Below are 12,898 nucleotides of genomic sequence, written 5' to 3'. Positions count from 1 at the left end.
AGTTTGACCTGAAGTGTTCTTCTTTCCTGCAGGTGTAAAGGCCATCGTCCTAACTCAGAAGACCTTCTCGTCGAGTCGGTGCTGATGAGGCCCGGCGGGCCGGACCCCATGATGAATGGCCCTGGTGGGGTCCTCAGGTAACGCCTTTGCCCCGCGCTCCCCCTCTGAAGGACTTTAACATCTCAAAATATTTTATGCTCTCTCTGAAGGGTTTTGCAAGGTGCCCAACAAAACACACATTATCTTTGGCATCTGCATGGGCTCCCCCCCCCCCCGTTTTTTGGTTTAAATGCTACAAGAAGAAGAGTTGGTTTTTATATGCCAACTTTCTCTCCCACTTAAGGATGAATCAAACCGGCTGACAATCACCTTCCCTTCCCCTCCCCACAACAGACACCCTGTGAGGTAGGTGGGGCTGAGAGAGCTCAAAGAGACCTGTGACTAGCCCAAGGCCATCCTGCTGGCTTTGTGTGGAGGAGTGGGGAAACAAATCCAGCTCACCAGATTAGCATCTGCCGCTCATGTGGAGGAGTGGGGAATCAAACCCGGTTCTCCAGATCATACTCCACCGCTCCAAACCACTGCTCTTAACCACTACACCACGCTGGCTCCAGAAAGCCAGAAAGAATGGAAGAAGAGTTGGTTTTTATATGCTGACTTTCTCTACCACTTAAGGAAGAATCAAACTTACTTATAATCATAGAATCATAAAGTTGGAAAGGACCACCAGGGTCATCAAGTCCACCCCCCTGCACAATGCAGGAAATTCACAACTACCTCCCCCCAATTACAATCACCTTCCTTTCCCCTCCCCACAACAGACAACCTGTGATGTAGGTGGGGCTGAGAGAGCTCTAAGAGACCTGTGACTAGCCCAAGGTCACTCAGGAGGCTTGATTCTTAACACATGAACACATGAATCTGCCTTATGCTGAATCAGACCATCAAGGTTCATCAAAGTTAGTATTGTCTACTCAGACTGGCAGCAGCTCTCCAGGGTCTCAGGCAGAGGTCATTCCCATCACCTACTGCCTGGTCCTTTTAATTGGAGATGCTAGGGATTGAACCGGAGACCTTCTTCATGCAAAGCAGAGGCTCTTCCACTAAGCCAGAGCCCCTTAAGTGGTAGAGAAAGTCAGCATATAAAAACCAGTCCTTCCTCTTCTGCTTTTTCTTCTGCTCCTCCTCCTCCTTTCCTGGCCTTGCATCTAGCTACATCACAAAAGGTTATTGTCATTATTCATTTCAGTGGGCTTACACTGGAGTAACTCTCCTTAGGATTGCACTGCTAGTCACCTTGCTTTGGAATTTGGATTGGGGACTGTGTATCTATAACATGTCATGTGTTCTGTTTGGCATGGGGTGGGTTTTTCCTCCCACCCAGATCTTCCTTGTGCTGATAAGACTGATTTTTTTTTTAAAGATAGAGATGCAGTAAGTCGACTCAATCTTTATTGCTTTTTACATTCCATAACCATTGAGGGGGAGACATTGAAAATGTAGATTTTATCCCCTTTAAAGAATCTACCCTCAAGCACCTGCCTATCCTTTGATAACAGGTGGATTAAGCCACAGCAGCCCACCTAGATAGTGGCAGAGGCAGGGAAATAAAGTGGCGTATACGAAATACGACTTGCAGATTCCATGAGATTGTCCATCTCTCTCTCGCGCGCACTCCCCTGATGGAACCCACAGTAATTTTTCAATGTTAGCATGCGCTTTTGAGCTCCCCAGTCTCGGTGCCAGCTGGTTGCGAAGTTTGGCAGTGAGACGTCGAAAAGTTTGTTTCCCGTATTCATTCATCAGTTCTGCAAAGGTTACCAGATGAATGCTCCCTAAATAATTTAATCTAATGTAAAGCCAGAGGAGGCGAAGACGACAAGTCCATTTGTCTCCCTTTTATGCATTTGAATATGGAAGCGATGTTTGCTTCAGTCTCAGAAAAAGGGTGCTGGTGATTGCGGGGCTGGAGAACGGGGCCGAGCAGCCTGACTGTATCATTAAAATTCTAGAGACTTTTACTATTAAAATGAAATAAAATAAAACGATCAGGGGGGAAAGAAGCTATCTGCACCTCCTGGTTGACACGAACTTCTCCCGGAGTAAAATCTTAATTTTCATTCTCAGCTAAGCAAAGCTCCATCAAAAAACAAAGGAAAGAAAAACTCAGTGTTCGGGTTCCCCTCACCCCCCCTAAGTTAAAAAGTATTTAAAAGTATTAAACTTGCTCAGCCGAGGCATTCGAGTTCTGAGCGAGAATAAACGATACAATCACCACCCGAAAAAACATATTTTTTATAATTAACTCCTCATTTTGAGTTAATTATCTGCAATTACCAAATGTAATTGCAATTTATTGTCTATTATCTGCTGGGAGGGAAAGGAGGCGAGGGAGTGCGCGTGTCTGGCTGGCCTGCACCAGGGCGAGAGGAAAGGTCCTTGGCACAGAGGGGCCGCGAAGGGAGGCCGTGGCGGGGCTTGGCGATGAGAGGGGGGTTGGCAGGGATGCGCTTTGGGCCTCAAAGGGGGCTGCGTGTCTCTTGGAGGGCCTCTGTTCTTGTTTTAACTGTGGGGGCTTTGGGGATGGGTGGTTTTGATGGTTTCAAAAAGGGCTCTTGTGTATGTTTTAGTTTGGTGGCCACCTAGGGGGTGAGCTGGCGTGGAGTAATGTAGTGGTTAAGAGCGGCGGACTCTTAACCTGGAGAACCGGGTTCGATTCCCCACTCCTCCACATGAGCGGCAGACACGGGTAATCTGGTGACACGGGTTGGTTTCCCCACTCCTATGCATAAAGCCAACTGGGTGACTTTGGGCTAGTCACAGTTCTCTCCGGACTCTCTCGGCCCCACCTATTTCACACGGTGTCTGCTGTGGGAAGAGGAAGGAAAGGGAAATTGTAAGCCAGTTTGAGACTCCTTAGAGAAAATCAGCGTATAAAAAGCAACTCTTCCTACTCCTCAGTAGATAGCCTCAGTGAAGTCATTTTCGCTTCTAGGGAGAGTTCGGGCTTGATTTGATCTACAACCCAGTTATTTATCTTTTTGGCGGCCCACGGTATTCGTGAAACTTTCCTCCAACACCACATTTCAAAGGAATCTACTTTCTCCCTATCAGCTTTCTTCAATGTCCAGCTTTCACACCCATAGATAATAATGGGGAATACAATGGCATGAATTAACTTAATTTTGGGGGCCAGTGACACATCCTTACACTTAAGAATTTTTTCTAGCTCCTTCATGGCTGCCCTTCCCAGTCTCAATCTCCTTCTGATTTCTTGGCTGCAGTCTCCCTTTTGGTTGATGATGGAGCCAAGGAATAGAAAGTCTGGAACAATTTCAGTTTCCTCATTGTCTAGCTGTTACCAGTCCTGGACTATGTTACAGTGGGACCAGGAAGAAGAGCGGGGAGGAAGAGTATTTTAGTTGGTTTTTATATGCTGACTTTCTCTACCACTTAAGGAAGAATCAGACAGGCTTACAATCACCTTCGATTCCCCTCCCCACAACAGACACCTTGTGAGGTAGGTGGGGCTGAGAGAGTTCGGAGAGAACTGTGACTAGCCCACAGGCTTCATGTATAGGAGTGGGGAAACCAACCCGGTTCTTCAGATTAGATTAGAGCCCACCGCTCCTAACTACTACACTACACTGGCTATACCTCTAGTGGCATTACCCAAACACTGTTCAAATGCCATCATGGGTTTCCCCCTCTCTCTCAAGCTAACCTTGTAAGAACTATTCTTTCTAATGGGAAGTGTGATGCTCCGGGTCCCAGATCTCGCATCCGACACTGCTCCTGTATGCCAAAGCTTTGCATGCTTGGAATTCATCCGGCCTGGCAGATAAGAATATGGCTTTGTGTGGTTGTTACCCCATGGTTAGGAAGACGAATGGTCCATGGCAGTTTGTTTTTCTGTAGTTGCTTTTGCACGCCTTCCTCTGGCGCGAAAGACACTTCAATGCATTATCAAAACATAACCACCTCCAATTGGATGTCATTAAAAAAAAGTCCCATCTCTCCGACGCAGATGGCCTGCTACGTGTTCAAGTACCCACTTTGTTGAGTGATCAGTAAGATCAGTACGCTCCACACCTGCTTCCGTTCACACTTCTGACATCTGGGAGAGGTGAAATTTTTAAAAGCGACCCACTCGTCTGCCCTTGTATTTCAGCATGATTGTTGAAGACGGATGCCTTTCAAAAGGCTGGGGTGGTAGGGGAGCGATTTAGAGAAGGACTGCCTTAAGACTGCCTGTTTGTCAGGCGGATGCTCTGCTAGTAACGCGGGGCGTAATTATGTCTCACCCTTAAACCATCTCAGCCTTGGGATACTCTGTTTCCTGAGACATATCACAACTTTGCCCTGTATCTCATGTCTGGCCACGCCAAATAATGATGAACTGGGGGGAGTCAGGTACTAAATGTACAAGACCAACAAAATATAAATGGTACCCAACTATTGGTGTAACTCATCAAGAGAACAAAACAGCATAGCCTAAGATAAAAACATCATATAAGGATCTGAGGAACTCTATGTATGTGCTAATGTATCCCATTAAGATCCTGCTCAGAAAGAAGTTTGGAAGTTTGAGAATGTTCTGAGGAAGTTAACCCCTATGAAACAAGTGAAACCTAGGAGCTTGTTAACCACACAGAATTTGGCTGCTACATGAAGGAGACAACTTGCAGCATACAGTAGATGAAGAAGCACTGTATAAAAGAATTATTTTATATTCAGTGTGTGTTATAAAGGGTCATTTTGTAAGACTTACATTACAAAGATAATATGTACCTTGCCCATGTCAAGGCAACGAGAAAGTAGTCCACGTGCAAGCTCTCGTCAGCCATCCTTGCTGATTTCCCCTCCCTCCATTAACTGAAGATATCATGCATGTCAGTAGACTTCCCTCACAAAGTCAGATCCATCTCTCCATAGCTTTCTTGTTTTAAGGGACACAATTGTATGCTGTACTGGCATTTGTATTTCGACGTCCTTACTGAGCGTGCCGTTGCAATGCAAGAAGGAGCAGGGGGAGGAGTTAGTCTTTATATGCCGACTTTCTCTACCACTTAAGGATGAATCAAACCAGCTTACAATCACCTTCCCCTCCCCACGACTGACACTTTGTGAAGTAGGTGGGGTTGAGAGAGCTCTAATAGAACTGTGACTTGCCCACTGCCACCCAGCTGGCTTCATCGGTAGGAGTGGGGAAACCGACCCAGTTCTCCAGATTAGAGTCCAACGCTCACGTGGAGGAGTGGGGAATCAAACCTGTCTCTCCAGATTAGAGTCCACTGCTCCTAACCACCGCTCTTAACCACTCTACCATGCTGGTTCTCCACACTGCAATAGCATTGAATGTGGATTAAATCTCCACTCAGCCGCAAAGCTTGCTGGATAGCTGTGAGCTGGCCAGTTGACTCTCCATCCTAGCTGACGGGGCGGGAGTGAGGACAAAATGGAATAATTACTCTTAGGAAAAAGGTAAGAGACAAATGTAATTATGAATCACAGTGATCCTATGAAGATCTCCCCAGGCCCCTGGGGAGCGTTATGAATCTTCGTGATAGCCCCTCCCTTGAAGAAGAAGAAGAGTTGGTCTTTATATGCTGACTTTCTCTACCACTTAAGGAAGAATCAAACCGGCTTACACCTTCCCTTCCCTTCCTCTCCCCACAACAGACACCCTGTGAAGTAGGTGGGGCTGAGAGAGGAGTGACTAGCCCAAGGTCACCCAGCTGGGGAAACAAATCCAGTTCACCAGATTAGCCTCCGTCGCTCATGTGTAGGAGTGGGGAATCAAACCCTGTTCTCCAGATCAGAGTCCACCACTCCAAACCACTGCTCTTAACCTCTACACCACCCTGGACTGAGCACTTTCTACAGAGGCCAGAGCTCACCGACGCTCTTTCAAAACAATCCCAATTCCGAGAGCCTTCAAGAATCCACATTCCCCAATTCCTTTATGGATAGCCAGTTTGGAAAAAAAATGAATGTTTGTTTTTATGTATGATTTTATGTATGATTTCAGCAACAACAATATTATATGCACAAAAATGGAAAACTTCATATATACCTACAATAGAGGAATGGCTTGTCAAGCTGTTGGAATTAGCAGAAATGTCCAAACTGACGGCTCTGATTAGAGAAAATAACTTGTCTCACTTTGTAGAAAATTGGAAACCATTTGTTGACTTTTTTTCGTAATAAGGGAAAAAAATGAATTGATCTGTGGGTTTGAAGAGTAGAAGAATAAATGTAGGCGTGATAGAGGAAAGTTTGATTTTTTAGTTATAGGAATAATTAAAAATAATTTTGTATATGTAGCTAGAGAACAGGTAGTAACTTCTTAATTAGATTTACATTCGATACAAACGAAAACAGAAGTATCTTTTTGTCTGTGGGTTTGTATTGTATTTTTTTCCTTTCTTTCCTTTTTTTGTGTTTATTCTCTTGATGTAATTTTGTTAACAATAAATTTAATAAAAGATTTTTTGAAAAGAATCCGCTTGCCCCCACCACTCTGGGAGGCTGCGTGCCGAATCCTCCCTCTTCCCCATTGAACGGAAACAGAGAACCACGGGAAAGCTCTCCTGCTCCTACCTTTCCGTGCAATATGGGTGTTCTGTTTATTTATTTATTTAAGACTTATTTATCCCGCCTTTCTGCCCGATTAGGGTCCACAAAGGTCGCAAACATAAAAATCTCAAAACATCCGAGCAATTAAAAATGCAGTTAAAAATGATAAAATAATTCAATTAAAAACACATGAACACCAGAAGGAGGGCCAGTCATTGGAGGGTATACCATTATTGGGGGGTATCCTGGATAAAAAAAACAAAAAACAAAACTCTTCACCTGTTGGTGGAAGACACTGATAGAGTGAGACAGATTAATCTCCCTGGGAAGGGAGTTCCAAAGTTTGGGTGCTACAACAAAGAAGGCCCGTTCTCAGGTTGCCACCCGTCTAGCTTCAGATGGTGGCGGGGGGTGGGGGGGAAGCAACCAAAGCAGGGCCTCCGAAGATAACCAGTGTCTACGGGTAGGATGTATGGGTGTTGTTGGCCGGAAAGTCCTCTATCTGGTTCCTTGACAGAGCTCTGCCGCCTGAAACCTTCCTTCTCCATCCACAGTTCTTGTTGGGGGGAGGTTCTGTCCTTCTTCCCACAGTTTGCACCCCACACTTTATCCAGAGCTGCTGTTCTCCCCCCCCCACACACACACACACATTAAAGTTTTTTTTAGCTCCGGCGTGCGATTCCCCCTCTTGATATTTTTAGTTAGCTGGAAATGTCAGGCGCAGAATTTCGGAGCGCTTTGAACGTGCGTCGTTATGGTGATCGTTTCAAGATCGGAAATATTGTTGGATCTTCAGAAGATTTTGTTTCACGGCAGAACTATTCTGAATCTCTGGTATAGGGAGGAAATGGAGGGGGGAGGTTGTGACGAAGGGGATTATTTCTCCTGCTTGTTAAAAACACACGATCGGCGTTCTTGCACAGAATTGCTCTGTGTGCGTGTGTCTGTGTGTGCACACACATCAGACTTGTATTCTCCTTCCTCTTGCGTCTTAGCATAATCAAGGCAGCGCATCGCAGCCCAGTCTGAATGTGCAGCTTTCGAACGTGCAGCTTCTAAATGCGCAGCCCAATCCGAATGTGGTGCGGTGGTTAAGAGCGATGGTTTGGAGCGGTGGACTCTGATCTGGGGTTTGATTCCCTACTCCTCCACACGAGCAGTGGAGGCTAATCTGGTGAACCGGGTTGGTTTCTCCACTCCTCCACATGAAACCAGCTGGGTGGCCTTGGGCTAGTCACAGCTCTCTCAGCCCCACCTGCCTCACAGGGTGTCTGTTGTGGGAAGGGGAAGGGAAGGTGATTGTAAGTGGTTTGATTCTCCCTTAAGTGGGAGAAAAAGTTGGCATATAAAAACCAACTCTTCTTCATCTGTCAGCAATGCTGATTCTATGACCTTAGGCAGATCATGAGAGGGAGGTCACCTTGGCCATCTTCTGGGCATGGAGTAGGGGTCACTGTGTGTGTGTGTGTGAGAGAGAGAGAGATAGTTGTGAATTTCCTGCATTGTGCAGGGGGTTAGACTAGATGACCCCGGTGGTCCGTTCCAGCTCTATGATTCTATGATTCTATTGTATGATTCTTCTCCTATTCATCCTCCCTCCCTCTTTCCCTCTCATCCTTCCTTCTTTCCTTCTTTCCTTCCTTCCTTCCTTAGCAGCAAAATGGTCTTTCACTCGCGGGTGGGCCGTCCTTGTCTTCGGGCAGAATCTTTTCTTTTTCTCCACCCCCCACCCCCCTGGCAAAATGCACACTCTCTCTTCCACCCTGCAGCTCTGCCGTTCCACTCTTGGGGCCATCTGTCAATTCTTTTCAGCCGTGACACACATCACATCCTGCTATTTCGGAGCTGGGTCTCTCGAGGAGCGGCTGCCGGTGGTGCCTCCATTCAGCTGGGGCCGCCAAACTTTGGCTGCCTTGCGAGTTCCTCCCCGGTCTCTGGAGGTGCATCTCATCACACCTTCCACCACCTTGCTGGCTTCATGAATTTGCTTAAACGCTGCTTGCTTTTCCGCCTCCTTCCCCTCCTTCCTTCCCCGCAGTTCAAAACTGGCATTTTGACAGCCTCTGAGAAGTTCTGCTGGCCAATTTGCCACTTCCAGAATGTTCTCTTTCTCTCCTCTTTGCATGTGCTGTCCTCCTTCCTTCCTTCCTTCCTTCCTTCCTTCCTTCTTCCCTCCCGCCCTCCCTCCCGCCCTTTCAAATTTGCTCTCCCCACTCAGGACCAGATGGGTGCGTGTCGAGACGCGAGTCTCTTTGACAAGAGGGAAACAGAGCAAGAGGTTGCTTGTTTGGTCAATGAAATGCCCCTCATCGGATCTACACAAAGGTGGAAATGCTGACTTTATTGGTAGATACAAATCCAACTTGTCAATAAGCACAGCATCGCCGCAGAGATGGATGCCTTCACCCATTCTTGCATAACAGATGTCTGTATTGTGAATTATCCCATGACGACCACAATTAGGCTCAGTAACTGGCTGCCTTTGGTGAAGCTCCACAGAGCAGACCATGGAATCTAGCGCTTACCTGCAGGGCTGGAAATATTTCAAATTCCTGAGTTTCTTCTTCAGTTTCTTAGGAGCCAGCTTCGGATATTTATCTGCCAAACATGCAAGGGCCCGTTGTTAGCTGGCTGGCATCTAGGATTGCTGGTGCACACTCTCCTTGAAATGTGTTCCTCTCCCCCCAAAAAGTCCAAGGAGAGAGTGAGCAGGTTCAGTCTAGAGAATCATAGAATCATAGAGTTGGAAGTATCCACCAGGGTCATCTAGTCCAACCCCCTGCACAATGCAGGAAATTCACAACTACCTTCCCCCCCACACACACACCCAGTGACCCCTACGCCTTCCCCTTTATTGGATTTTATAGTGTGGTGTAGCGGTTAAGAGCAGCGGACTCTAATCTGGTGAACCAGGTCAGTTTCCCCACTCCTCCACACGAGCGGTGGACTCTAATCTTGGGAACTGGGTTCGATTACCCACTCCTCCACATGCCGCCTACTGGGTGACCTTGGGCTAGTCACAGTTCTCTCCAAACTCACAGTTCTCTCCGAACTCTCTCAGCCCCACCTACCTCACAAAGGAGAGGAAGGGAAAGTAATTGTAAGCCAGTTGGATTTTCCTTAAAAAAGGTAGAGAAAGTTGGCATATAAAAACCAACTCTTCTTCAGTGTTGATGGCAGTGTCACAATGGAGTTCTTTGTTTAATCTTGCATTCATATCCCGCATTGATATCTCCCATCTTGGAACACAAAGTGGCATACTTATTTATTTATTTACATTATTTATAGTCTGCCATTCCCACTGGGACTCAAGGTGGACTATATAGAAAAAATCAATACGATCAACAGACCAGAGATGAAGCATAGCATAAGTATTAACCTGTTAAACAAAAGCAAAATTTACATAGTAGGAATCCACTTATAACAACAGATAGTACAAATGATACATAGCGGTATAGTCTACAATCCCTAACCCTTTACTCCAAGTTTCTTTCTGAACCACATTGTTACAATCATAAGAACATAAGGAAAGCCCTTCTGGATCAGACCAAGGCCCATCAAGTCCAGCAGTCTGTTCACACAGTGGCCAACCAGGTGCCTCTCGGAAGCCCACAAACAAGACGACTAGCAGCATTTATCCTGCCTGTGTTTCACAGCACCTAATATAATAAGCATGCTCCTCTGATCTTGGAGAGAATAGGTATGCATCATGACTAATATCCATTTTTACTAGTAGCCATGAATAGCCCTCTCTTCCATGAACATGTCCACTCCACTCTTCAAGCCTTCCAAGTTGGCAGCCATCACCACATCCTTGGGCAGGAAGTTCCACAATTATACTATGTGTTGTGTGAAGAAATACTTCCTTTTATCTGTTTTTTAATCTCTCGCCCTCCAGCTTCAGCAGATGACCCTGCGTTCTAGTATTATGGGAGTGGGAGAAAAGCTTCTCCGTGTCCACTCTCTCCATGTGTGTGTGTGTGTTAAGTGCCGTCAAGTCGCTTCCGACTCATGGCGACCCTATGAATGAAAGTCCTCCAAAATGTCCTATCTTTGACAGCCTTGCTCAGATCTTACAAATTGAAGGCTGTGACTTCCTTTATTGTGTCAATCCATCTCTTGTTGGGTCTTCCTCTTTTCCTGCTGCCCTCAACTTTTCCTAGCATGACTGTCTTTTCCAGTGACTCTTGTCGCCTCATGACGTGTCCAAAATACGACAGCCTCAGTTTAGTCATTTTAGCTTCTAGGGTCAGTTCAGGCTTGATTTGATCTATAACCCACTGATTTGTTTTTTTGGCAGTCCACGGAATCCGTCACACTCTCCTCCAACACCACATTTCAAAGGAATCTATTTTCTTCCTATCAGCTTTCTTCACTGTCCAGCTTTCACACCCATACATAGTAATAGGGAATATGATGGCATGAATTAATCTAGTCTTGGTGGCCAGTGACACATCCTTACACTTCAAAATATTTTCTAGTTCCTTCATGGCTGCCCTTCCCAGTCACTCTCCATACCATGCATAAATTTATAGACCTTTATCATGTCTCGCCTTAACCGCCTTCTTTCCAAGCTAAATAGCCCTAAGCTTATAAAACCCTGCTGGTCACTTCATTGCGAATGGTGTCCATTTATTCTTCCTCTCTGCCTCCTGTGATTTAACCAGTCTTATGCCCTGATTGCTAAACATAGGATTCTTTGTCAAAAGCTTTTTGGAGGTCCAAGTATCTGATGTCTACCAGATCACTCTTATCCACATGCTTGTTAACCTGTTCAGAGAACCCTAGACAGTTGGTAACACAGGACTTCCCTTTGCAGTAGCCTTATTGCTTTTCCCACAGCAGACTTTGTTCCTCGGTGTACTTAATAGTTCTCTCTTTAATAACAGTTTCTACTAATTTACCTGGAACAGACATTAGGCTAACCAGCCTATAACTTCAGGCATTCTCTCTGGACCCCTTTTTAAAAATTGGGGTGGTGTGTGCTATTTTCTAGTCTGGAACAGAGACCAATTTTAGCAACAAGTTATGTATATTTGGTTAGTAAATGAACAATTTTATTGGAGACCCCTCAGGCATTTGCCATTCGAACCTGCAGGGTTAAGGTTTTCTGTTTGTCTAGTAGGCCTAGAACGTCTTCTCTCATTATCTCAGTTTGACTCTGTTCTTCAAAAACAGCTCCCGAAAGCGTTGGCTTCGCCGTGGTTATATGCTCCACATTTTCCATAGTGTCAGCGAGGGCATGCAATCGGACCCTGGATAGCGAGGTGACTTTCGTTTCATCTCTCCTTCCCGTGGGAAGGAAGAGGCAACAGCCAAAAGGCTCGAGAGATCTCCACTTCAAAGTGACTTCCTGATTGTAATCCTGCTCTGATCTTAAGGTGTGAATTCTCTCTCTTGGTATTGGGGAACCTCTGATGTTTTGCATTTCAAAGATGTTACTTGTAAACATGCTAGCTTGTGCACACTATAAGAATACCCTCCAAATGATTTGGCGCCATTGTAACGTTGTGTTTCATAGGTTACTGTACCCTTCCTTTCAAATAAATTCTACTTTAAACTCTCTGCTAACGTCTGGAGTAAAGTGGATGATTCCTGAGAGGCAACGGAGTCCTAGAACCTGACAGTACGTTACAATCCCAACCTTTTTTGTTTTCGGGTTAGAAGTAGTATTAGGATGTCGGCACCACCCTCGGTCCCGCTCAACGCGGGAGAGGAGCTTCGGCAGACTCCCGCTGATATTGAGGTTGGTCAAGGAGCAGCGACCCCGGAGCAGCGCCCACCCGGGCCTACCGATGTCCCTGGGAGGCCGACGTGGACCCCCCGATTCTCGGAGACCGGGCAGCGGCAGAGAGCAGCGTCAGAACCAGGAGGCGACTTCTACCGGGGACCGCTGGCCGCTTGGTATGGAGAAGGGGAAGGGTGGAAGGACCCCACGCTCGCTCACACCCCGACCCTCACTGCAGAAGCGGCCACTCTGATACGCGGACAGAATCAGATGCTCGTTCTGCAGAATCGGGACCTGCAGACTCAGCTAGATACCTTGCAGCGAGACCTGGCAGCCGTTCTAGGGGCAGTGAGGGGGCTTGGACAGCCCGTGCAACAATCCCAAACGGGTTCACGGCCGACTACAGGACCGCTCGTTGTTGGGGAGGCTCCCACGCCCAGACGCCCTACGGCCAGAGACCTGAAGGTATCTTTCGACGGGTCCAGCTCACAGTTGTCTCACTTCTTACTCCAAATCTCCGGCTTTATGAAGGACCAGGGGGAGACCTTTGCCTCGGAAGAAGCTCGGGTCAGGTATGTGATCAGCCTGCTG

General features: G+C 46.5%; 1 protein-coding gene across 1 annotated transcript in view; it reads left to right on the top strand.

Moving 5' to 3' along the window:
- KIAA1328 (KIAA1328 ortholog) overlaps positions 1–12,898 on the top strand; it is a 229,045-nt gene that overhangs the window by 145,306 nt on the left and 70,841 nt on the right. The window contains exon 8 of the mRNA XM_056849086.1: positions 33–137. Coding sequence (XP_056705064.1) covers positions 33–137 — 105 coding nt within the window. The remainder of the gene's footprint in view (positions 1–32; positions 138–12,898) is intronic.

Source organism: Euleptes europaea, chromosome 4, assembly GCF_029931775.1.
Source record: "Euleptes europaea isolate rEulEur1 chromosome 4, rEulEur1.hap1, whole genome shotgun sequence".
Taxonomy (NCBI): Eukaryota; Metazoa; Chordata; class Lepidosauria; order Squamata; family Sphaerodactylidae; genus Euleptes; species Euleptes europaea.
The sequence above is the reverse complement of the archived record's forward strand: the minus strand, read 5'-3'. Positions and strand labels throughout refer to the sequence as shown.